Genomic DNA, 27,810 nt, shown 5'->3' with positions numbered 1-27,810 from the left:
ATCATATTTACAGATTTATTGGTGATCATCTCAAATGATCATCACATGTGTTTTCCAGGTGGGATAATGTCCTGGGTTGCAAGATGTGGGTGGGGGTGTGTATTCTATTACCATCTGCTAGAGGTGCAGCAGTTACGTTCTGTTAATTGGGTAGTTTTTCTTTATCTCTTCCACAAACCAATTCTCCCTGCAGGAAATACCTTCTGTTAATGGGCCATTGAATGTCACTGCATGAGTGATAAAAATTACATCATTCTTTTGTGAGATGCTTTGCCCAGGGGGAGGAGCCAAGCATTCCTAACTGGATATAATCAGACATTTGAAACACCAGAGTCAGTCTTTTCCACTGGATTCCTAGAGGAGCAGCTGTCTTCTCCACTGGATCCTCAGAGGAAGACCAGGCCCACCACCAGATCTTCAGAGGAAAACTACACCCTTCTACAGGATCACTGCTTCAATGGAACCACATCTGTCACTGCAGGAGGACTGCAGCCACCATTCAATCAGGTTGCTACCAACACCCTGACCAACAGTATGCAGGTCGTATTCTGACTCTGTCAGTGGTGTTTTGTATTACTGCATTTTTTATTTTATTTTTATTTTCTTCCCTAATAAAGAACTGTTATTCCTGCTCCCACATCTTTGCCTGAGAGTCCCCCTTTAATTTCAAAATTATTACAATCTGGGGGGAGGGAGTTTACATTTTTCATTTCAGGGGAGGCTCCTGCCTTCCTTAGCAGACACCTGTCTTTTTCAAACCAAGACAGATACCAAAGCGGTTTCCTTTTCTTGAATGTTTCTCAATCCTACTTAGTGATCAGGCATTCACAATACTCCTATTTGCCTATTTGCCTCCTATTTGCCTAAGAAAGGTAGCACCAACATGCAGTTTTCCTACATATCACTTTCCATCCTTTATTTCCTGCTAATCCATATAGTTCTGTGATTCTAGGTACTTAGACTAGTCAGACAAATTATAAAAGTAGATTAAACTTGCTGCTTACCAGGTGGAGCTCACAACCTGCCAGTATGCCTGCATTTTGGAAAGAACATTTTCATTCCCTAAAGAAAAGGATCCACTCTGTTTTGTTCTGCTGCTTGACTAATTTAGAGGAGACATTAATCTCTCAAAACACAGTACAAGTTCTGAAGTACAGGAAATACAAAAATAGGACAGACAAAGCATGACATTTTCCTTTCCATTTGACAGAGTTGATCTCACACACAGTGTCTGCACTCAGTGACTGAGAATTTCAATCAGGATGCAGCAGAGGGGACGCTTGCACTCAAGCTAAGATGGCTTGGGAGCCTTGTAGTAGTGGTTTTGGTACATTCTATTTCCTAAAGCACCTGGTAACCTTCAAACAGCAAATAAATTGTAAGAATACACCTTTATCTTCCAACTATCTTTACCTTTGATGACATCATTCTCCTTCTGATGTTGAATATGAATACCTAACTAATAAGAATTTAAAGCATTGGCTTAATAGTAAAGTATTCTCAGAAATTTAGAAAATTAATTCTCTGAATTCTGCCCTTAGAAAGGCCATAAAAAATTACGTGACATATTTACTTTGAAATTTCTAATATTCAAATTGAAGATTTGGCATAATATCTGGACTATTTATAAAATTCTGAGGCTCTCAGAACATTTGTATATTAAACCAGAGGATATATAACTTCGCCGTCCAAACCCTAGCTAGGTATGGAAAATACAAGCTATATGATTTGACCCTCACTTGGGATATAACCACATCAAGCAGGACTTCTTGGGTAGGGAGTACATGCATTAAACACTGAGGCATGTAAATTTATCAGAAGCACTTACTGTGAACTTTTCCAGTCCTGTGGCTCCTGCATTACCAACAAATATGCCAGAGCCAGATTCAAATACCAAGGTTCGAGCAGGCCTTTGAAACTGTAGCCTCTGAAACTCTTCACAGTCCATGAACAAAGTAATATCATTTCCCTCAACAGTCACTGTAAATTTATTCCACCTGTTAGTCATCACTGGCACTTTAAAGGAAGCAGCCTCTCGGGAGATATGGGATCCAGGCTCTGTGTAGTACATGATTATTCTCTGGGTGCTGTCATCAACTGGTGAAATCCTCAGTCCTAGGTAGATTGTTTTCTGGAAGGCATCTGTTATTGCAAAGAGCACTCCTCCACGATCACTGTTTGGTTTCACGGTAACCATGATAGCAAAATCTCTATAGAAGGGCGATGGTATGATAGCACTGGTCAGCCGGCCGATGTTGGAATCTGGACCAAAGCTGTAAGCTGGGAACCCTCCATAGCCCGTGACAAAGTAAACCGAAGGAGGAAGAGGGACTCCTATTAACTCTGTGAGGTCAAGGTGTCCTTTCGAGCCTCGTTCTGTTGATGAGAAAAAATGTGTTATTTGTCCTTGAGGTACGCAGCCCATTTGATTTACATGATTTAAGAAAGGCCTGGAAAACTGAAATGCAGTGTTGTTATATACCAGGGACATACTTCTGATACATCAGGCCACAGTCCAGGTAGTGCTTAAACACATCTAGCTATGTACACACGTCATTATTTGTCCTTTGACTAACGGAGATTACTCGTATTCTAAAGGAAGGCACATGTAAACATTTGGTGAAATTGAATGGCAACAAGTATTTCCTGCAACACATATTTACTTCAGCTGTCCATAAACTGCAAAAAATGCTGATTGTGCTTGCATAGTGAATTCAGTGGAAAACGAGCAACATTTGATTTCTTAAATATATCAAGATCATTTTTTCTCAAAAAACCAGCAATATTTCCCTACAAACAGCATGGCACAGTTTCACAAAACAGGATAAAATTTACAGTGGGTTTGTTTTATCCCTTGCAGTTACCTATGTCTACAACAAAGGTTAGATTTTATTTATGCCCTATTTTCACATTTATCTCCTAAATTGCACTGCATACATAACAAATACTGTTCAGCAACCAAAACTCAGTTTTGAAAACAGAGTATTTATGCTTTGGCAAAAAGGCAGAATTATGTACCTCTGTCAAACATGCCCAGAGTGACTACTCCTACCAGTTAATGAAGGAGCAATGGCAATAGCTAAGTATCTGCACCCAATTTTAACTAGAACCTTGGGGAGACACATTCTAGCAACATACCAGAAACACAACTACCAATTTTCTTCTTCTAAGAAGTAAAAGCAAGCAAGAAAAGATAATATTTTTAATAATAATGACCAATTCAGATCTGAATCTATACAGAAATCCTCTTTCAATTTTTAAATTTATTCACTTACCTGTGACTGTAACATCTTTGTAGGCTGAATAAATCCAAAAGGATAATTAATGGAAAAGGTATAACAGTCCATCTGAATACCACAAGCAAAATGAACTGAAAAACTGTTTGAAATACCTGATTAAAATCAGGCAAAATAAAAGAATATTACTCGTCACTCTGTAAACTGGTAAGCTGCTTCTAAAGAAGAGCCAGAAAGTTTATTGAGTTGCAATATACTTTTGTTATTCACTGCTCATATGCAGTACCAACCTGGCATATGCATGGCAAAATTCTTCCATTGTACTAGTGTGGCTTTGCAAAGAAATTGTAAAGTGTTCTTCCTGTGCCAAAGATGCTATAGCACAGTTGAAATAAATCCTAATCTATCTTATTCGCTGTACTTTATAATCATAGAATCAAAAAAATTGGAATAGACCTCCAAGATCATTGAGTCCAAATGTTAACCCATCCCTACTGTATTCACCACTAAATTGTGTCCACAACTGCCACATCTACACACCTTTTGAACACTTCCAAGGGGAGCTTATTAACTGAAAAAAAAGGCTGATGTGCTTCATACAGAAACAATTGCCCCAAAATATTTTGAAAGTATAGATGTTTTGTTTAGAAAAACTAGCTCCTCATCCAGAAACCAAATCCCTTTGGCACTTTTAAATGCTTTGCCAGATAAGATTTGTTTCCCCCCTTCCCAACAGCTTAAAAAGCGGATATACTTATTTTCTGGCCAAACACAACTAGCAAATTTTTGATTGTGAGTCTAATATTGTTTCATGTTTTCATGATTTCATTTTCTATTCACACATACAAACACATAAAGAAACCTGCTCTATAAACAAAATACATAAGCCATTACACAAGGGTAAGAAGGTAAGGAAAATAGTGATCTTGAGGGATAATATAGGAATTGTACACTGATACCAAAGCTACATCCAAAGAATCATGGTAAAGTGACCAAGAAAGGAGATGGGCAATATCTAAGATGTTCAGCAATCAGGCTTGGACAGCAGGATGCATTCTAGGAGCGGAATTAATAAATACAGCTGTAGTTTTCACATTTCCCATTCTCAAGGAAAGATTGGTGAGTGGAAAGGAGCCATTCATTCTCCCCACACAATGTGTGAAGCTGCAGTCTAGTTGCAGTTTCCCAGTCACTTACCCAACAGCAACAGACAGAGCCCCAAGCATGAGCTCCTTTAGCCTCTGAGATAAACAAAACATGTTTGCACAAGGTGGCAGCAAAGGCAGCAAAGAGTCAGGACTTTCATTTGAGCAAAATAAGTCAGAAGGCCCAGGAAGAGTCTGCACTTCAGTGAGGTTGGGGTAGAACTTGCACCTATCTCCTGCAGAAAACCAAAACGGAACAAGAAGTGTCCAGCCAAATCCCATACTTACAGCTCGTATCCAGCTCTTAATGGATTTATGAGGACCTAGAGATACAGTTAAAAGCAGAATTTGGACCTACAGCCACAGGTTTTCAATTATGTCTGACAAAATTAATGTGTCCCTAATGCTCCATTTATTAATGTTAGAATGAAAATACTCTCTTATTCCCTTACATAAACAGGTAAATGCTATGCTATTTAAAGTACCTGTAAGCAAACAGAGAACTATGTTCCATCAGAATAGTTTTGTTTCAAACACTACTAAGGCACTGGATACTGGGGAGCACAGAGAATTCATCCCATTTATATCCATGCTTCCTAGACCTGGGGCACTGGAAGCTGTAGTACAAAAGCAGCTTTAACACTAGCTATACTTTAGCTCAACAAGTATAACCCCATAAATTGGGATGGTACTTTTATAATTTAGAGCTATGAGCTGTGCTGTACTTTGCATTTGTTCCTATTTATTACTATATGTACAGCTGGAATTGTTATGGAATTTGCTGAGAGCTGGCCATTCCCACTGAGTAGCTTCAGGGACTGTTGGAGAAGCAGCAATGTGTAGTAAAAATCATCTGGTAAGTTAGTATATGGAGTGTTTCAAGACTTCAGACTACAATAGTAGGGGTTAGGTTGTTGGGCTTTTTTCTTCTACTCCAATTTTTTGATGTAATTACTTCGGCAGGGTGGAATTTCAAATCTGTGGGGTCCAAAATGCTTTTTTACTGCTTACAAGGGATCAAGAGAGAAAAAAACCCCACCTGCTTGGACGCTATTACATTTGTTTAGATGTTAAGGCACAAACACAATATTTATGTGTTATAAAAGGGAATGAAGACAGAGAAAGGTCTACATTAATATAATTTAACATATTACACTGTGACTTTTTGGTTAGGAGCCTACTTTCAGATGCAGTTTCTGGCACCCACAGCACTGTCTCTGGACTGTGCACATGTGTTATGTCATCCTGCCTCCTCCTCATGTTTTCCCTCATGGAGCAGGGTAGCCCCAATGCTAGACCTGATGCAAAACCCTTGAGTGATCAAGCTGTATAATAGAATCATAGAATCCTTTGGGTTGGAAAGGACCTTCAAAGTCAAGTATTTCCAGCCCCTCTGCCATGGGCATGGACACCTTTCACTGGACCAGGTTGTTCAGAGCGCCATCCAACCTGACCTTGAACACTTCCAGGGATGGGGCATCCAAGGCTTCTCTGGGCAACCTGTGCCAGTCCCTCACCACACTTGTAAGTAAGGAATGTCTTCCTAATATCTAATCTAAGCCTACCCTTCAGTTTATGTGTCTGACCACTACATGCCCTTGGGAAAAGTCCCCCTCCAGCTCTCCTGTAGTCCCGTTTAGGTACTGGAACTTGCTATAAAGTCTCCTGAAAGATTTCTCTTCTCCAGAGAAGATGCTATCAGGATGCTACATTAAAAGCTACTCTAGGAATATTACTAGAACCCAGAATTTTCTTACAAATAGTAATTTAAAACATGAGATTATTCACTGGGAGTGGGGTATTTGTGTTTCCCGTTGTCTACAAGAGCTCATATAAAACTTAGAATACCCACAGTCCCTGTTTCTAGCTGGTACACCACACTTCAACACAACCTAACTTCAAAGGTGGTATAAAGCATACTGTCACACAGACTTTGGGAAACTCTACTACAACGGAGTCAAAGGTTACAGGGTTACAGATGAGGACACTGTCAGTCTACTTTTATTCATGGTTTCACCACTAGAAAATAGAAGCAGAGTTCAAAGGCAAGACCCTCACCTCTGACATAGACAGAATTACCTATCTCAGCCTAATTTTAAAATATGCAGTTCCAATGTTCCAAGTCTGGAAAAAAAAGAAGTATTGACAAGTCCTTTGAGCAAAAGAAGATGATTGGCAATGGTGCAGTCAGACCAACCCAAATCACAATGCTGCAAGACAAACACACTGCTGTTGCCTGCCTCGCTGTGAGATGGTGCTTGAGCTGGACTATCTCAACTACAGGAATACAAAGACTGAAGTTACAGATGTTTGTTGTGTTTGGCCTCAACCACTTACACTTTAGCAGTAATGTTCATTCAGCTGATATTTTAAGGATTGTCCCATTTAGGTTTTCTATTATGTTTTCAGCTAGAAATGCCTGTTAACAATTATTCAAGTAAATCAGCTGCCACCTTTAGCCCAATTCTGCTCCAGGTTAATGAATCATGATGGGTACATAAGGGTCAGAATAACATGCTCAAGTATGTTGCTATTTGCTAAATATAAGAAGTCAACCACCCCGTTGCTAAGACTATGACAGCTGGTTTTAACTCACTCAAGGGAGGGCTTGGGTGGCTCCCCACAGATGGGAGTGGGATGGGCGCTGGCTTTTGAATTAAATTATTATTATTTTCCCTTTGTTTCTACCTTAACTTCACCCAGTGTTTCCCCCTGTTCCTCTTCAGACACTTTTATTGGAGCTGCTCCTGGCCCATGCCTGTAAAGCTCCATTCACTCCATGGTCGTTGACTCTCGTCCTGTGCAAGAGCAGCTCATTTCACTGCTGTCCACTGCTGCATGACCTTGCTAGCAGCTCCTTTCCATGTTCTTTTAAGGAAATGAGATAAAAGCAGTATTTTACTGAGGTTTAATAACTAAACCAGGCTCAGAGCAGCCAAGATCAGGCACTTCTCTGTGTATAAACTTGAGCAAAGGTGACCTTGCTTCCCTGTCCTCTTGCCATCCAAATAATCATAACTCCAGGTTGTAAGCTCCCTTTCCAGCAGCATGAATAAACCATCTCTGTCTCAGTGGTGCAGTGCCCATGCTGTCTCTACTCTGCATTCAACGAGATGCTGTAACTGTAACAGAACATTGTTTTATACAGAGTGCAGTTACGATCTGCAGTAAGAGGATTACTTCTTCCCTGCTGCCAAAGTGCTTTTATTTTGAACTAACAAGAAATATTTATAGCAATATCATTAAGCAGAGAAGGATTTCCACACCTACCAAATAAAGTTTAATCAAGTACTGCAGAGAGAAAATGAAGGGGAATATTGTAACATAGTCCCAGATGTGCTGCATGAAATGGAAGAGGCCAGCATCATTGCTGCTACCAGGAAAAACAGCATTGGCTCTGCTTGAACACATTTTTAGCTGCTATTAATACACTGTTGGAAAACATGGATAGAATATATTGGTATTAAAGACTGAAGCATTTCCTTCCAGATGCCTCAGGAAACCTCAGAAGCACTTTCTGGTGGTGTTGCACACCTGGAAGTCAGGCGCAGCCAGCAGGAGCTGGGGTACTCACTGACACGCCAGAGCAGGGCAGGCATTCCTTCGAGAAAACCGCTTTCCAACACTTTCTGCCGGCTCCTGCTTTTCCGTCATTGTCATTCTGCCCTCTACTGGGCGAAAGAGCTTAAACATAGTTAATTAAATAGACATCTCTATAATACTGTTTGGGGGCTCCCCCCAGTCCCCGTTTTATCTTGTTTGTGAAACCATATTTCATTTCAATGCTTTCAAACTAACCACCACCACCACCAACATACTGTCTTCCACACAATCAGTTTTTCTGTTTTTCTTTTCTTCCCCCCAATCTAATACTGCACTATTTTCTTATTGTTTTGTCAGTTGTTTTACTAGAAGAACTTCTACATATTTTTGGGCACCTTTTTTTTGTACATAAACCCTAAGTTTTTTATGTGTACTCAATGAACTCTTCTCTTCTTTTGTCATAGAATGACAAAAATCTATGGTTTAAACACACTGGTTTCCTTCAGCCACAGCAGTAGATAATAAAAAATACAGCATATACAGTAAATATTCATTTTCCTTCCCCCCTCACAAACAGACGAGAGGAAAAAGTGGGAGATATTTAGCCGTTCAGCTCCAGTAGTGAGGCAAAGCTAAGTGAGCTGTTAACCATGTCAAGAGACTGAAACTATCTGGAACCTCAGAGTCCTTTTTCTCTTTCTGAGTTTGCAGCCCCCTGACGTGTGTGGACTTACTCTATTCCTACCATGCCAGGTTCACACTCTACTTATGAGCCCTTTAGAGCCATTTAATTACCTGTCAAAGGGATCTTTTTTTCATGCTAATCCTTTGGGGTTGTACCAGGCCCATCAATTTCAAGACATTTTTCTTTACAGTTGCATATATTCCATGTATTCCATATGCATTAGTGAAAAAAGCAAAAGCAAATAACACAGAAGCCCCTCATGGAAAAAGATTTCCAGACTTGCTAGGACATCCAGACTCCTAAAGGTAACTCAACAAAGCTAACCTGTGTAAGAATTACAGAGTCTGCAACAAATATTGCAGCTGTTCAGTAGCAGGCACCTGTGACCAGGTTGGACACTGACTTTATGGTAAGTGAGCAGTCTGCCAGCTAGAGGCAAGTAGCCCTTAATGACTGCAGGAGAGCAGGAGCTTTTGTATTTCACCACTAGGAAGCAACACAGCACTTCATAAATCAGATGGGAGCTTTGGCTGAGGAGAACATTGCTGATGAATCACCAGTGTCAGTGTCTGCTGTGCAAGCTCTTTTACAACATCTAAGCTAGGATGTTTTAATTTCCATTACGTGTCTAACAAAGCAGATGTGAATTATCATGCTACCCTTCTTCTTTCACAATGACCTTGAAAATCAGACAAAGTACATTGTCTACTGTGTATTTTCTTGTGGGGGGTTGTGTGTGTGGGGGATATATTGTATATTGCCATTCTTGTTTTCTCTTTCCTTCTCTCTTTTTTTATCTTGAATTTTAAGGGATAAAATGATCAACACTTCATTGCAAAAAAAAAAAAAAAAAAAAAAAAAAAAAAAAGTATTTCTAAGATGATGAAGACAGTTCACTTTTAAAATTCTGGCAGAGGGAGCTGATTTAGATTTAGCTCTTAGATTTAACAGTTGTACATGCCAGCAGAGAGAGTCTCTGCCCAAATGTGGAAAAACAGGCATAGTCTGGCACACTGACCTGAATATAAATTCTCATCCCATATAAAGAGGTTGAATGGGAAGCAAGGATAGAGAACACTTAATCAGCAGCTGCTGCAGTTGCCCCTGCTGTCTTTGCCAGACCCTGTCTCCACTACTGTCATAGAACAGGGGCATAAGAAGGATATGGACAGGTGGGATTTACAATTTGCTCAATGAAAATTAGAAACCTTCAGCCAGAAATGCTCCTTTGCTCCTCACACCTGAATGACCTGAACACTGCCTTCTCCCTGTGTTTCCCATGAGTATCATGCCTTCCTGCTTTTCCTCTGACACCGTGAATGACCCAGAAAGCTCTCTCCTGTCAGGAAATCCTGCTCCTGACAATCATGTACATAGTCAGTGCCTGTGTAAGAAGACAGATGTCATGCTCCTTGCCCATGCCAGTGTCAGGACATCTGTTTCATCACAGCAGTAAAAGTCTGTATGTTCAGTGAGCCTTCAGGCCAACTCTGTATGCTGTGTGCAGTTTGATCTTGCGAGCAGACCTACCCAAGAACACCCAAGGACCAGCATTATCTCCAGTATGAAAAGGGTGCATGCAGGGAGTTTTTGAGTGGAACATGAAAGAAACAAAGTGCTGATAGATATTTTTGTATCTTCTACAGTCTGTCATGGTCTCTGTGTGATAGAGGCTGATATGTTTATAACACAGCATCAGAGCTTTAGGCACATAATTATAAAACCTTCCTCACACAGCTAAGCTGAGAGTAAAAAATCACTTCATTCCTGTTCAGACTAGGTGAGAACAGAAAAATATAAATATTGCAATAATTGAGGTTATGTTTTGGACTTATTTTCTTGGTCTTTCTTGTTTTGGGGTTATGTTATTGCTGGTTTTTATTTTTAAAAATTAAGGGCTATAAACCCAGTAAGGTAATGAAAAATTTTATGCATCTTTGACTCTTCCACAGCACTTTGAGACCTGGTGGACAGTGTGTCTCTCTCAGATGATTAAGCTATCCATCCTTTTATGCTAAGCAACAGAAGTTGATATTTTGTTACTAATGTTTCATTTTCAAGTGCTTAGGAGGACTTCTATTGTCTTCCAGGAGCATCCCTTTCATAAATGTTCTTAAATTTACGACCTGATATTTATCATTTCTTTTTATCCTTCTAAATGTATTCTCATGTATTCTTTACACTATTGGATTTAGTAGCTAATAGATTTGATTTATAAAAAGCCAGCATTCAGAGAAGTTAAAAAGAGATTGTGAGGTAGATGATATGGGAACAGTAAATACTAGAAGTATGTCTTGTGTTGAACATTAATATTTCTGACAGCTAAATGCTTTTATAGCATGAATGCACCAGTAAAAATGTAGAAATAAAATCTAGCCAACATAGTCCTTCTTTTTCCGTCTTCCTTTTTCCCAAGAATTTCATTTCCCAAGAGCTGTGTTACAGTACTTTTATATCTTAGTATAAATCACATATGCTTTTATTATGCTCCTAGTTTTTTGCCTTCCCCAGTGAAAACACTGAGTTTTAAAAAATGTTATTGATTTTAAACAAGATATCATTAAAATGTCATCTCTAGTCAAAAAGATCTAGGTTGAAATCCTGTCTAAAGTCCTAAGTGAAAGACCTTCTGGTTTTACTGTGATTACTTTATATAAATTCCTAGAATTTTGTATTATGATTGGATTCTGTTGCCAGGAAAGGGTAAGCACTCACTAAAGCTTTTCCAGCATTTCAGGCATCTTATGCAAATATGTTGTTTTTCCAAACAGTCCCTCTCTAAGTGGAGACACAAGTATGTTTTCCACCCTTACTCTGTTCCTGATCCATGAGGTTTATAAGGACTTAATGGCCATCAGGCCTCTGTGTCTTTGTCAAATTTGGTGCATAGAAGTTCAGGCTCAAAGCAGACTCAGAAATCATTGCACAGACAAGTGCTGCAATAACATATGCATTATTTCCTAGTGAAACCAAGTTAAACTCAAAGCATCACTGTAATACCTGCCTACAGATATCCTCTTAAACACAAATATAGTGGGTTCTCTTTTTCAGCTCAGTGGAGTAACTACTTTTGCTACTTGCAAACCACAGATTTCCCACTAGGGACCTCACACATGGTCCCATTCAACAGTCAACTAAGCAAATCTGGTTTCAGCTACCTGTCTTCATAAACAAATATTTTGCCAAGTATCTTTTAGATGAATTGCTATCTTTATTAAGAAGAATATAGAAATTGCCTTTAGAAGACAAATGAAGTAAAAATGAGATGCTGGATATAGGTATCTTACTCCCTTCATACAGATGGAGCACGCAGCGCAGTGACTTTACTTTCATCCAGCTTCAAATGTGCGCAGCCTCATACATTACATTATCCTTGTTTCTGGGACTTTTTTACAGCCAGAAACTCTGGAAATTCAGATAAAATCCTCAGATACAGATCTACTCACTGTTGTCTCTGTCAAATAGTTCAAAAAGTGTCAATCAGTTCTACAAACAGGATTTATAATATTTTTTTTATTTTCACTAACGCACTACCATGGAACACCAATAAACTGCTGACTTTTTTCCAAATAGACATCATGCAGAAAGTGACCACGCTATGAAATAGCATTATTCTATGTAGATGAAATGTGTTATTCTATGTCGATGATGACCAGAAGTCTTTCCTTATAGTGTAGCTGCATTTTCAGGCATGTACTCCCCCTTTTCACTCCATTCTTGTCTACCTATCATCACATGACCCAAAATGCAGTCTCAGCCAGGGGCTTGAGAAACTTAAGAGAGATTAAACAACCTTTCAGCCTGATTCAAAGCTGCATTTCTCTTGTGTATTTCCATGGAAATATGGTAGGAGCAGCGTGGCAACATTGGAACAGCCCCATTGTTTTAGCAATGCAGTTCACTGTTTTAATAAGGATCTAGCATGTAAATGAGATCTTTTATGCACACATGTGTGTACCAAATCTTGAGTTATCTATCTGTGACATCATTGATCACTGCCTGACAACTAAATCAGAGAGACCAGATTGCCAGACCACAATTAACTTTAAGAACACTGATTCAAAGTGAAGTAGAAGATAATATATTTTCCAGCTTTGTCACATTAATTTTAACAGGTTTAATATCATACAGAATTATTAAACTAATTCTGATGTGTGTGCAGCTTACTGCCCTCATGAGTTCTCCACTGCTTGTATACAATGTGAATTAATCAATAGCTTCTGTCTAGAATAACTGAAACATCTGTTATATTTTATTCAGGATTTGAAGCTGTATGAACAAAGGGGAAAAATAATTTTTTTTAAATCACACAGAGAATATATTATGTTTTACATATGCATGGCCAAAAATAATTTCATTTCCTCCAGAGTATTTAGAGAATAGATGAAGTCTTATTCTTGGTAAATACTATATTTTTTGTTCACTCAAATGTTGAGACAAGAGCTGAAAATAGAGAAAGAGATAAAAGTAGCATACAGCATTAATTCTTAGGTCTTTGTAGTTGATATAGAGTTGAAAGTCTTTCCCGGAGAAGTCTCAACTGCATGCTGTCCCTAACTTGGAAAATATAGCTGATTTACATCTGCACCCAATATTTATAAATCCATTTAGAATGTGTTGGCATATTGGCCTTCTGCTTTTAAAAAGTTGGTTGACACAAAATGTTGTTCTTTTGGCTTAAATTTCAAAGGTTACTTTCTCAAGGCCATGAGTGTTGTGACAAGAATAAGAAAGAGTGATGTTCTTAAAATTTATTGTGTTTTTCTTAATGCTCGTTTGAACTGAAGATTCAGAAAGTCAAAAAAAGAAACTCACATAATAAGGAACAAAGCACAATGCTATTGGCATTTTTTGCCTTTGATTATATGCTTTGCTCTACACTTTCACTGTCTGAAAGCCCTTATTTGTATTTTAAAACTCTGGTTTCACCAATTTTACTCATGATAAGCACAGCTGTGTGTTAGTAATAGGACAACTATGTTGCGTAAAATTTTAATTAGGTCTGAATTAAAGCATGCCTTTTGATGGTCAGACTCCAACAGAAGTCTCCAGGTAGTGGAAACTATAGCATCATGCAGCCTAAAGGCTGTGTTTTCCATGTTCCGAGCAGTGAGTTCTCCAGACCTTTCAGCTGTCTGCTCTCACTTCCTTTTTCTTCCAACATCAGCTGGAATCACCTTCTCCCTCCAACATTCCCTATATAGTCAAACAGCACCTCATCTTTGTTCTTTGTTTAGCAGCTTCTTGGCAAAACCACTGGACAAAGACTTGCCATCCAATTTGCTGAGCTGCAGCTCCAGGAGGCATTTTTCCAACTGCAAGCTTTATGACAAATCTTATAGGCAGTGCTGCTGCCCTTTTCTCCAAGAACGTACCGCAGCTGAATCTTGTTCTCTGGCACATGCAGCACATACTGCCAGACCTGTGAGCAGTAATGAGCTTGTATGGGCCAACAGGCACCAAAGTCTTCTGTCTCTTCTGTCAACAAAAATGTCACAGTAACCTTTGAAACCTCCCCTCTCTGTCTCCCATTCCCCACTTACATTTGCAGACATATGAAGAAAGTTTAAGTTGAACAGGATCTAACTATCCTCCCCCTTATCAGTCTATGAAAAGAATATTAATCTTATTTGGTTTAATTTTTTTTTTTTTTTTTTTCAAACTAGTCTAGTCATTGAATAGTAATAGTAATACCACTTTTCTAGGCATGTGGCAATTAACATGACTGCTTTGGAATCATAGAGATAATCTGTTCTTCCAGCATCCATAGGTCACAAATCCTGCCAAAAAAAGCCTCAAGATGTTCAGGTTCATTCCCCAGAAGCTAAACATTAGGGCTTCAGTTTACATTCAGTGAGCTTTGACCTTCTCTGTGCACAAAATTCAGCAGTAATAAAAAGCATTCAAAGAATGGCAGAATCATGCTGTAGTAGGTTAAACCTGAAACAGTTATGAAAACTGAGGAAAAGGTATTGCTGTTAAATAGTTTTTTTGACTCTCAGGAGCTCTGTACATACAGTCAAAAAAAGAAGTGCAAGTAATTTTCACATGGGATGAATCATAGTAGTTCTGTTGCTTTTAGTACAGCAATGACAATTTTACATAATACAGCAGCTACTCTCAATACCAAAATTGCAAGTGTGGAAACACATGGTTGATGGCAAACCCAAACTTGCATACATCAGTTATTTCATCACTTTCTTATTTAATCATCACCCTCTTGTTAAAATGCTAAGTATGTTCCATAGAAACATAAATTACAATTTGGTGTGATTATGGCAGCTGAATGCAGGAGGTATAAACAGAACATTGAAGTTTGCAATGCAGAGATTGAAAGATCCATCCCCAAGAACTTTTCCGTATGGATTAGCTTCCTTGTGAGCCAGGTCAGTTCCCAGTGGTCTGTCTGGCAGCTGCATTGCTTGCTTTGGAGCAACACCAAGGAACTAGCTGATACAGCCTGTGAGGTCATATGTAGGGGCTTTTCTGTTATTTTGAAGAAAGGAAAAGAATCACAAAATTATTTTGGCTTATACAGACTTAACAGGCCAAGAGGTTTATCTTGGATCTGACAGGATGCCTCTTTCTGCAGCTGAAATTTTGTGGTTCTGTTACATGACCACGTAGCCAAAGTCACACAGATATTAATGTATTTGGCTACACTCTCATATCTGGAATCTGAACATCTGCAGTGACCTGAAGTAACCTAGTGAATTCTGGTAGGCCAGAAAATAAAGACAGGTTTTAAAAACCACTTAGTAGATATCTATATCTGTGTCCCAGTAGAGGTTCTATGCCAGACTGAAAGGGAACAAACAGAAAGATACACATTCTGATCAGCAGGAAAAACAGTGTTCAAAAGAAATACCAGAAATACTGCCAGTATCTTTATTACATTCATCTTACTTGGCAAATTTTGGTGGTTAATAGTAACTACTATTAATTACAAAAAGTAATATGTACTTAGAAACACAGTTAATGGCAGATCTTCTAGTAACAAACAATCTACTTATGAAGTAGTGCTGTTTTTGAATGGCAACATAATACATGTAGATATAAAAGAATGGATGTTTTCACCATTGTCCTTCCTTTTATGACTTTTCCTTTTCTTTATAAACTCTTTTGGAGAAAGTGGTACCCTCATCCATTGGTTTGATCACAGTGTCAAAGACTTCAGGATGTAGCAAATAACTCCTTGTAAGCAAAGGAGGAATGAGCTGTAAAGAATCTGACAGAGCTTCTTTATATATATACATAGTTTTACACGCACTCACACATATGTTTTCCAGAGGAAATGTGGCTGGAGAAAAGAGAACTTGGATCCTTTGTAGTGTCTTAGATTTGTAGCTATTAGAGCCAACTTTCTCAAAGAAGTGTCAATGATCTGACACACAGATCTGACATTATTGTGATCTTACTAATTTACATAGAAACATGAAGCGAGGATGGAAAGAGGATGGAGCCAAACTCTTTTCAGCAGTGCTTGTGGACTGGAAAAGAGGTGATGGGCACAAACTAAAACACGGGAACCCCTCTGAGCATGAGCGAACCTTTCTCACCCAGAGGATGACTAAGCATTGACACAGATTATGCAAGGAGTTTGTGGAATCTCCTTCCTTGAAGATATTAAAAAATGGTCTGGACATGATCCTGGGCAGCAGGTGAGCAGGGAGACTAGACCAGATGACTTCCAGAGGTCCCCTTCAACCTCTAAATGGACTATAAAGTATTTATTTTCCCTTTTTTTTTTTTTTTTTTTTGTCCTTTACTTTCAATGCTTTTCATAGTGAAAAGACCCACTGACTGACTTCCCACTTAGAAGCATAATTTTATTAACATAATTATTATGTTATTTAACATAATGTGCCACTAAGGAGAAATTGTCTAAAAAGCAAAGACTGAATAAATCTTGCTGTGCAAACAGCCAGACTGCTCAGGTAGTTAACCATGATAGCAGGTGATGCACCAAAAATCTACAAGCCTGAACCCTCTTGTTGATCAAAGCTGCTGAGGTACATGTGTATATAGATATGTTTCTGCATAAAAATATACTTTTATAAAAAATCAACTTATCTAGTTGTCACTATATAATGATAAAAAATTTCTTTCTGAGACTACATGAAACAAAACATGGAAGTGTGACAAATTAATTCAAATTATGTAACCACTCTGGAATTCCCATAAACATTAAAACAGTATGTGGTAGCAGATTTTTTTTTTTTTTGAACAAGAGCTGCTCAGTCTAGTTTTGAAGCAGTTGGTGAAGTGTTTGCTAACAGCAGGGCCTTATGGTGCTTGATCCAGTTTTGCCTATGTGGCAGCTATAGATATTCCAGACTAAAGATCAGATATTTTTGCTCATTCATTTCCACTGAGACAAGTCAGAAATGGGTCCTTGTATTTGTACTTAGTCCAGCAGTGGAAGAGAATAAAAACAAAAGTCTAATTCTCTGGCATGCTTCCTGCACCCAAATGCAACAAACATGAAGATGTGGAGCTCTTCAAGTAGGAATCGTTGTGATTTTCTCTCCTGAAAAAAAACCACAACCAAACCACAAGTAGTGGACACAAGGCAGAGAAATAATATGCTGAAAAGTGAAAAACAAAGCACATGCTCTCCACAGACAACTGGGAAAAAAAACATACTTCCCTTTGAAAATTTATTTTACTGTTGGGTCATTAACAGCTAATAGGACTGAAGCATTTGCTTACTATAATCACCAATAAAATTACCTGAGTGTGCCATCTTTTAGTAAAAAGGAGACTTTGTTCAGGCCAAAGAAAATCCCTCAAGAGGGATTGGAAATATTTTGTGGACTGTGATTATTTTCATGCACCCATTTTGCATTTGCTTTAGAACTTTTTTTAATTAGCCTTTTTAAATTGATGAAATCAGTGCAACACAATTCTTATTATACAAAAATAATTATTTTAATTGATGCATTGATATAAATTATCTCATTGTAAAATAAAACATGAAGCCATGCCAGATGTCTTTGGATTATAATTCTGGCATGGTTTAACAATACAATAAATTTAGATTTCAAGGTTTCTGCAATTGTATAAAAATATCCTCATCACCTAATGCTAAGGCAGAAATTTCCAGTTTAGCTTTGTAGAGTCTGCCTTTACAGTTTGCCAGGAATTGTCTCCTTGCTGGTACAATAAAGCCAATATGATGTGACTGAGTCTTGAGCTCAGTTAATGAGTTTAATGTTCAAATGTGTTTCAAATTAATGTTTAAGTTTGTACATTCCTGGGTTGCCCAATTCTGTGGCCTACTTCTAGGAGAAATTATAACTCCTTCAGCTCTTTCAGAGGATTGGGTCTTGATTGCTGCAATTAATCTACTTGTCTGACAGATTTTCAGTCTTTTAATTTCTTTTCTGTTGTAAACTGTGAAATACAACCAAATCCACAGGAGATTTTTACAGTGCATGCATTTCTCCATTATTATACTTCCCAGAGTTAATTCTCTTCAGTGAACTAAACATTCTCCACTACAGAAAAGAAACAGTGCTTTACAGAACACATTTATTTTCAACTTTTAACAATTTAGAGACAGGGAAAGGTAAATTGAAATTACTATTGAAATTACTATTGAATATTTGTCAGATTTTTCTCTTTAGTTTCCAAGAGGTTCCCAAGCTGAAAGAGGAAGCAAGTTAGCTGGACATGGAAACAATCCTGCTTCACGTTTTTATTCATGTCTTTATAATTTCATCACACATATTTATGGTAGCCATGCTCCTCACAACCAGTTTTTAAATTAATTTCTCGGTTTTCATTTTGATGGTAAAAATGGATGGAAATTTATTTTTGAGCTTGTGAATCAGATTCACTTATGACAAAATGTGTTTTAGCTCAAAAAATGAAGCCCAGCAAAGTGTCATCTGGTAAACATATAATCTAAATGTTAAATGTCTCAATCAACATCAGATCCAAATCATGATTGCAAGAAAATGGGATTTTTTTTCAAAGCACACACTGCTTGACTGTTTTCTTTGTACAAAGTGCTCCAGTAGCTACCTTTCTCTTTCTAGAGTTTCCTACATTCCATAGGAATTTCTTCCATTCCTTACATTGATCAATGGAGTTACTGTTTGATTTACAGCAGTCTTGCTTGACAATTTGTGAAAGATGTTTTTCTAAGTGGAGATCTGTTAAAAAAAGGAGCCACTGCCATGTTTTAAAGATTTTTTTGGTGAAGCGACGCTTCATTTGTCCCCAGCATGCTAAGTGTTATAAGAGGTTGTGAGGAGCAAAACTATTTATTTTAGAATCACATTTAATAACTCAGATTTTTAAACACAGGTTTTGCAAATCATATTTAGATGTAGTCAGAATTTTGTGCTTATTTAATATACTCTCCATGCACACATTTCACAACAAATTGTTTTCTAATACTGGTGAAATAAGTAGATAATGTAGAAATATTTGATTACAGAATAAAAGTAGCTTCTCTCAAAATAATTACATCATTCTTGTGTCTAAAATGTACATTCATTTTTCATTCCCATCTCTTCAATGCTAACACCAGAACTGCTTAAGATAGTAAAACCAGATACTTCTTCCTTGGCCTTAGAGTACAAACCCTTCTGACATAGACTGGAATCCAGTGTTATATCAGGGTGGAATGGAGCAACAGTGTACACGGGAGAGGATGACATTACCAGTGCTGCTTTGCAGAACCACCTTCCTAAGAAACAAGATGTTTTGCTTTCAGTTGTCAGGCTATAGTGAGTGCCATGTATATTAACCCATTAGAAGGGTTAAAATACTTATCTCCAAGTAGGTCCATCACATCTAGGAAGTTCAAGGCTCACCAGGATAAGCCAAAGCTGATTTGATCTAATAATAATCATAATTTGAATGGAAAGTTGGAATAGATGATCTTGAGTGTTCCTTTCCTTCCAATCTACATTTCCATTATTTTGTTTTGCAGGTAGAAAATATTTTTTGTAGCTGCCATTACTCACTGATGGGTCACTGTGAATATTATTGGGATAACTGTGAAATATAACCAAATCCACAGGAGATTTTTACAGTGCATTCATTACTCCATTATTATGCTTCCCAGAGTTAATTCTCAGAATGTTGAGACCATACTGCATAAACTTCAATGCATGCACTTGAGCCTGCTCTACCGATTTGCTAAGGAAGTAACAAGACTTTAGAAAAACCTTGGTGGAGCAGGAGAGTGGTAGACAGCATTTCTTTTGAAGAAACCTTTACGAAAAGGTTGTAGAGAAGCACATGGTGGTGAGAGGGAGCTGTAAGCAACAAATGCTAGGAAATGGGGTGAATAGGGATTGCAGTAAAAAGGAAAACTGGAGGATGTTGCAGTCTCCTGGAGTGCTGTGAAAATTCAGGCATGGTAAATGCCAAGGCTACTAACACCTAAACATTCATACAGCTCTGCTTGCCAGGTAGTTTCCCTCCTAATAACTAATATGTACATAATCCTGGAACATATAGAAGAACAGCTTGCCAAGTTCTGCTTCTATCAGTTTCAGAAGATACTGTATATTTTCAAGCCTCATCTCAAGGTATAAGTAGGCTGCAGGATGGTGTTTTTTAGACTGGTTCAGAATGGTACTTAGGGATGTACCTTTTGGGACATCACACCACACATATGCGTACTCATGCTTCTAAAAGCAGGGATGTACTCAAATACTCTCCCGAGCTGTGGCTGTGCCTGTTCTCTTATTCATGATCATCTCATTATTAGAAAAGTAATGTGAAATTTCCAAAACAAGTCTCTGAAAAGCAAAACTCATAGTGTATTTAAAAGGCTGAGCATCTTCGTGCTTTTTTAAAAAGATGATAAAGATTTCCTCTGTTGTCTGGTGATATCCTCACTGTTCCAAACAACACAGATTTGTATTTTCTGGCTAAATTTGTGTTAAATTCACATCTCATGAAGCTTCTCATAGCAAAAGCAAAATAATCCTATCCAACAGCATTACTGTGAGAAGTTAGCAGACATCCTACTGATGGGCAGCAGTAACTCCCTCGAAAGTAAAGCTAATGGCTAAAGGATTTTTTATTTAAAATGGAAAGAAAAAGCACCTTTGTGTGAAAAGTTACTAAAATAGATGTTTCTCAGACACAGACAGTCCAGCTCTGTGATACTGGGCAATAGTGGATCTAGTTGTTACTGTGCTTCTTATAGAACTGACTTATCCTTCTGTAATTCTTTAATCTGAACTGCAACCAGTAGGAAATCAGACTTTTATTTCATCACTGATCATACACACTGTGGAATGGATCATATAATGGAAAATATTTTCCATGCATCAGGGAGGGTTTTTTTATAATTAACATGGTTGATATGGCTGTATATACTAACAGCACTCTAAGTGACATAGTCCAGAACATTTTGCAGAAGCAAATGATGACAGACTTTAATAGCATTTATGTTAGCTCTCCTTTCACAAATATTATTATTTTAGAAGGACTGCGGAGTAAAATTTTTCTGTTATCTTTTTAACAGTCTATCAAGCAACTCATCAATGTTAGATTTACTAAATGATATGGGATTTTTGCTGGTATACAAGAGACAGTCTTGGAGAACTACGATCTCAAAAGCCTCAGAATAGGCTGTCACCTGTAATAGATAAAATAAAAATGAACAGATGACCAAACAAATACTTAAAAAAAAAAAAAAAACTGTAAATGTTTTAGTCCTTGAAACAGGATTAAAGAAAGCACATGGAGCATGTGGAGGAATAAAATTATACAAATGTGGCAAACATTACAGAAATAAATATATGCTCTTAAACTAGCAACTCCCAGAAATCCTGCAAAATCTTACTGAAAACATTGCAAAGCATTTTTCTAAACAAGTCTTGATGTTACAATACTCTGACTAGTTTTCCATTTTAAGCATATGTTGTCATTTTTGAAAAGCCAGCAGTGAGCTTAGCAAATGTATAGCAAAACTACTTGGCAAGAATTTACCTTCTTGAGATAAACCAAACTGCATGTCAGCACCCACCCCTGAGCTACTAGGATTTACTGTGGAACTTAGCATATGGCAAGGGAGAGACAGGGGGTCTGTGAGATGTCTCAGTGTCTGACTGTGGTATGATTTTTTAAAAATTTATTTTCATACAGCTCACAGGCAGAATATCATAGAGTCATAGAATTGTTTTGCCTGGAAGGAACCTTAAAGATCACATAGTTTCAAACCTCCTGCCACGGACAGGGACACCTTCCACTAGACCAGGCTGCTCAAAGCCCCATCCAACCTGGCCTTGAACACTTCCAGGGATGGGGCATCCACAGCTGCTCTGGGCAACCTGTGCCGTGTTTCATCACCCCCAGAGAGCAGAATTTCTTCCTGATATATAATCTAAACCTACCCTCTTTTAGCTTAAAGCCATTGACTGTGTCCCAAAACAAAGTGCATTTGTAAAAAGTCACTCTCCAGCTCTCTTTTAAGCCCCCTCAAGGTAGTGGAAGGTGCCATAAAAGCTTCTCTGTTCTGCAGGCTGAACAGCCCCAATTCTCTGTCAGTCCTCACAGGAGAAGTGCTCCATCCCTCTGACCACCTTCATGGCCCTCTTCAGGACACACTCAAGAAGGTCTATGTCTTTCTCATACTCAGTTTTCTACTTTTGAGTATTCTGATTGATTGTAGACTAATGAAATGGTAGAAACACTGACAGTGGTATGCCTTTGGTTTGTGTATTTTTTTGTCTACTTTTTAGTCATCATAGGAATGTTTTCCCTTTGATTACCCGCTTTATATATAACTTCTTTTAACAAAGACAGCAATAACAACATCAAAACATCCTGTCCAGGCTTTCTGAATCAAGCTCTATGGCCATTATAGTATTAAAGAGACAAATATATGTAATTTGCAGTACCTGACACATCTCATTTGAATGCAATTAAAATTGTTTGTACAACTTCTTACATAATGTAGAAAGACAAATCAGCTCTTAATTCTTCCAGTTATTTCACACTTCCCTGACATATAAGTCAGCTAAGGGAGACAGATAATGACATCTTACAGACTTTTTGTTATCTTTATGCTTATTATTAATAAAACAAAGAATCAGTTACTTGACAAATTTCATGAGGTCATTTTTCATTGCAGATTATAGAAATAGAAAATTCAAGACTGATCAAATAAAATTCTTCTCTAATAGTTATAAAATTTTTCATTTAAGACAATTTTTTATCCTTTGTTCCTCAAGGCTCAAACTTTTATCAGAACTTCTGAAAACAAAATTTAGCAAAAAATTCACAATCTCTCCATATAGATGGTTGAAAATGCTTTCTCTGATTTATATATTTTATGAAAATCCTTTTGATTCTTAACATTCATAAGACTCCCACTCATTAAAAAAAAAAGTTGCCTCTGTTCAAAAATTTTTATGTGTTCGATACAGCAGGGAATCCATATTCATCCATGGAATTAATTGCAATTTTTATAAAGAGCTCATAATTATGCTGGGCAACCACTAATTGTTGTGCAATGAAGCCATCTTCCAAAGTGTCTTGACACAAATTTCATCAATACCATTCCAGTGTCTACTGAACATTTCCATCTCAAACACAGAATGACTGAACCAGTCATTAGTCATAGATTGCAACAGTTTGATCACATCGCAGTCACTAATGGGCAAAGCTGGAAAGAAAATTGGCAGCTCTCAGTAAATCTCATCTGCCCTTACACTTTTCTCTGGCAGTTTCTGTTTTCAAGGCAGTGCTGGGTCTTCATGATGCTACTTTGGCTTTATCACACCGTGTGCCAGTTTAGGATCCAAGCTTGCAGAAAACAGCAAAGATTTCAACCCCTCTGGCTCCAGTTTTCCATTGCTTTTGTATTCATTTCAGCATCCAGCTGGCCTGAATTTTCATTTTCCACAGTAAATACCATATAGACTACTCCTGTTATTGAGGTCCATAGGTCTGATTTCTTTTTCCTAATTGTTCTGAGGAGGATTTTCATAATGAAGTGAGTTTTTTAAAAAGCCTACTGATTAAAGATTTTTAGAAAACATGAGAGTGCCAATGAACTTCTGCCAAAATACAATCGTGCTTCTTTAGATGGGCCTGGCATGCTATGTAAAATCAAGCATAAAACTGTAACTGACTTTTGCAATTCACAGGTATATCTCAAGTTCAAGGCTTCAGGACAGTTCCATAATACAGAAATCCCCATTTTGTGGCTGACACAGAGTTAGGAGTTGGACTCTGGAACCACAAATGAACTGGGAGATGATGGAACACATTTCCAAGGGTTAGTAACATTTCATATCTTACAGAATATGTGGGGGAAAATTGTTGAGAAAATGTCAACATTTCACTTTACAATAAAAAGAAACACAAATTATTATTGCTATTGTCATTTTTAAGAGTATCAGAAATGCCTAGGAAAAGCAAATGTTGACTTTATCTATAGCTAAATCTATAGAAAGAAGATTCTGCAGCTTAGTCTCACTTCTGCAGTCCTTCTGTAGTGAAACTTTTAAGTGAGGAAAACACAAACCTTTTTAAGGAAGGCAAAGGTACAAGTTAAAACCAATTATTATGTTTAATCATAGCAGGTTTCCCTTGGCCTTGGCACAGTTTCAAATGTAGGATATATCCAGCAGCAAGGATATATCCAGCAGCAATTGGACCAAATTTGGACTACAGTGGACGTAAAAGACGTAAATAAAATCCTTAGCCCAGCCTCAGCAGGTGCCAGCTGTTTTTCTGCACAACGTGAGCCATACTCTGTCAGCAGCAAAGAAGGCACTCTCTTGCTACCTCATAAGATGTTTGTTTGCATCAGTCTTCAGTGGTGGCTGGTGCCCAAGTCAGAGCACAAGAAAATGAGTAATTATGGAATACACTGTACACTGGGAAAGTTAATCTTTCAAATCTTGCAGAATCCTTACATCTTTTTACTGGTCAGCTTGTTTCTGGAGGAACAAGACCTGTTCTTTGTTTTTAAAAAAGTCCTTAAAAAATTAATGTTCTTGCATGAATTTTAGCATCTAGTTTATCCAAATTAATGTTCATTTCCTTTAGTAGTAACCCCAGACCATCTGCTGCAACCAAAAATTTTTAGAAGTTGACAGATATCCAAAGGCAGTTTTCCTTCATTAATCTCCGTAGATCAACAGTTGCCCTCTGTGTCACAGTTGTGTATCTTCACTCTGGGTGCATGGAGCACCTCCCCTCACAAATGTGCTGGTTTATGGCCAGGGGTCAGAGGTTTTACAGGAATGCTTAAGAAAATAAAATTACTTTCTCTATACAACACATTGCAATCAACTTTTCTGAAGAAGAGCTACATTCAACTACTGCAAAACTGCCTTCACTTGGCTGAAACTCAAAACAATCAGGGGAAAAAGAAGCCAGTAACAATACTGAGTTCAGAAAGCAGAAGACAGTTTGTTTTGAAATGATCCAGACTTCAAAGTGTCAATGTTCTACATACACAGGACTATATGTTTGAACAGTGGGCTGTAGCACGAAATGCTTTAATATAGAGAAAGAGAAAGCTGGAAGCTGTTATAAATAGCAATATCTCTCTGAATCATGAGTCCATTCCCATATGCTATTCCTAATGAAAAGTTTAATAAATGACAGTTACAATGGATTTGGTCAGTACCCTTAGCATAAAAAAAGACATCATGAACACAGACAAAACTGATCTCTGAAACACATCAGGTTTTGCAGTTGCCACAAGGCCACTGGGTTTTGTCAGACAGAGTAAAGAGAATTTCGAACACCTTTATTTTTCTTGTCTGCCTAGAAAGGAGGTTCTCAAGGAGCACATGCCATTGCATCTCTCAAATTTCTACTGTTGGCCATATTAAAACAACAGATGCAAGGCAGCAAAACTAAAACCAAATTATTGTTAATGAGAAGGCAACATGGTTTTCTCTGGACAAAATATCATGCATCTAAGGGTAAGCTATGGTACCCCAAAATCATTATGAGCTGCACACAGGTCTCTCTAGGTTTTCTTGTTGGAAGTTATTATATTAGTTACCACATTAATTACTAATTTTAATAGTTAAAATGGCATTGCAAATTTGGAAAATATATGGTTCTCTGCTTTGGCAAACAGGCATATTTTTTCTCAGTGTGTAAGCATAAATAGTTCCGTAAAAGTATGATGGAGCAGGGAATGCCAGGACCCAGAAAGATTTCATATCATCTCCACCATCATCATCATCATCAGTGACAGAGTAACTTCTGGCTGTGAAAGAGGGCGTTTTGCATAGTGACATCTCTAAGCTTTTCAATCTCCAAATCATACAATGTCTGTGCTACTGTGGGGCTTTGTCCTCCACCACAAACCCTTTCAAACCTCCCTCCATACCCAGCTGAGACAAAGTTCAAGCAGTACAAAGTTCAAAATGCTTCAGGAATATCTCATAGGACCATCTGTTAGGACTTAGATGCCCTTCTGCCACCCTTCTTACACCCTTCTCCCATTTCCATCTGACAAGAATTGCTGCTGGCACCATTGCTTCTCTGCGACAAAGGCATATAATAGGCACAGATTAATACTAAGGCAACATCCTGAAGTGACAGTCTGGATCAGAAGATTGTGCAGTGTAAGTACCATTCTCTCTGAGACAATTTTAGACACCATCCAGTACATAATCACTTCAGCTACAGTAAAAGCCAGGAGGACCTTTTTTATTCTGTGTCCAGACAGGAAACCAAGACAGTGCTCTCCACTACATGTTAAAATCTGAGAAAACTCAGTAACAAAGAGGTTCACCTCCAGAGCAGAGGCAGAAACTTCATTGCTCTGTGACAGTGTAGGTTTCATGCATTTAATATTCCCTGTAAAAACAGTTTGAAGAAGACACAGCAGGGCTTTCCCTCACTCCTTCTTTTGGCAGTTGCCTTTAAAATGAGGATCTTGCCTTTGGTCTGTGCCTGTGTTATGTTGCAGCTGGCTAGTCCATGTCCAGCCAGCCATGAGTCCTGCTGACTCAGACCCACAGCCTTGCCCAAAAACTTGTATTCCTGGCTTGACTTTCTGGCTTCCTCATCACTGTGGACTTGTGCAATGATACAGACTCTTGGCTGAACTTGGCTGCCATCAACAAACATACTCTGATAATTTTGCTTTCTTTCTGTGGAACCATGGCCTTGCTGGTGAGGTCACTTGCTCAGAGTTTTGGCTTCCTGCTCCCTGACCACTGCAGAGCAGCCTGCCTTTGGTGCTCTCTGACAGTCTACACCTGCTATCAAGAAAATGAAAACTACAGTAACATCTTTCCCAATTATATATTTAGAGCATACATATATTCATGACATGGCTTCGAAATGAAGAAAAACTATGAATGAAAAAATATATTCACGTAATAGAGTGTCAAAACTTTTTTGTATCTAGAGAAACACATAATGTGTAATCAGATTAATAAGAAGATACAAAGAATTTTTTAAGCACAGTAATTTGTACTCTTCAAAGACAGAATTCAGCCAACTAATTCTTTGTAAGGTGAAATGTCTGTAAAACTTTATGTAATGAAAAATACACAAGAATTTATTAGTGATTTATATCACAACTAATCCAGACCCAAGTCTGTTCCAGCAGAATGATTTCCAGTTAGAGAAGAACAGATGTATTTGTTTCTGAGTTAAAGTTAGGAGAAAGCAGTATAGACAATGATAGTACAACTGAGTGAGGTTTTACTGCATTTTATGAATTTTGGCCTCTAAGGGAAGAATGTGTTTGTTTTCTTGATCTTGCAGCATACTCTTTTTTGTTTATTCAAGCCTTGATCCTACAGGGTTGAGATTAGCTTTTAAGAGCTAAATAAAACACCAGTTTAAGCAAGGACTCATTGTTGGTTTTAAGTTTAAAATACCCATTAATATTGTGGGTAGAAACCCTTCATAACGTTCAGTGACTACCCTAAACTAGAATGCTATTTTCTATGATGTGCATACAGCAGAAATAACACAGAACAAGAACAATAGATCACAACTTAGCTCACAGAGTCACTGATATTTTAAGACTCCAGCCCATTTAGGACAATCTTCTGGGTCTGATTTTTTATTTTTTTTTTTAATTCGAGGCAAGCCTATTAGATAGAATAGTTTAGGACAGTTTAAAAGGACAGTTTAATAGGACAGTTTAAAAAAACTAACTCCAGGTAACATATTAGGTCCTGGAGTTAGACAGAGGGGAAATTCTCCTCCATACTCTTCCATATTGCAAAAATGA

General features: G+C 37.9%; 1 protein-coding gene across 2 annotated transcripts in view; it reads right to left on the bottom strand.

Moving 5' to 3' along the window:
* Nucleotides 1-27,810, bottom strand: part of LOC121348223 (collagen alpha-1(XV) chain-like) — a 116,277-nt gene that overhangs the window by 75,554 nt on the left and 12,913 nt on the right. For both annotated transcript variants that reach the window (XM_041427512.1, XM_041427513.1), the window contains exon 3: nucleotides 1,829-2,376. In XM_041427512.1, the coding sequence (XP_041283446.1) occupies nucleotides 1,829-2,376 (548 nt within the window). The remainder of the gene's footprint in view (nucleotides 1-1,828; nucleotides 2,377-27,810) is intronic.

Source organism: Onychostruthus taczanowskii, unplaced genomic scaffold (genome assembly GCF_017590055.1).
Source record: "Onychostruthus taczanowskii isolate IOZ18803 unplaced genomic scaffold, ASM1759005v1 scaffold115, whole genome shotgun sequence".
Classification (NCBI taxonomy): domain Eukaryota; kingdom Metazoa; phylum Chordata; class Aves; order Passeriformes; family Passeridae; genus Onychostruthus; species Onychostruthus taczanowskii.
This window is presented reverse-complemented; position numbering and strand designations above follow the sequence as displayed.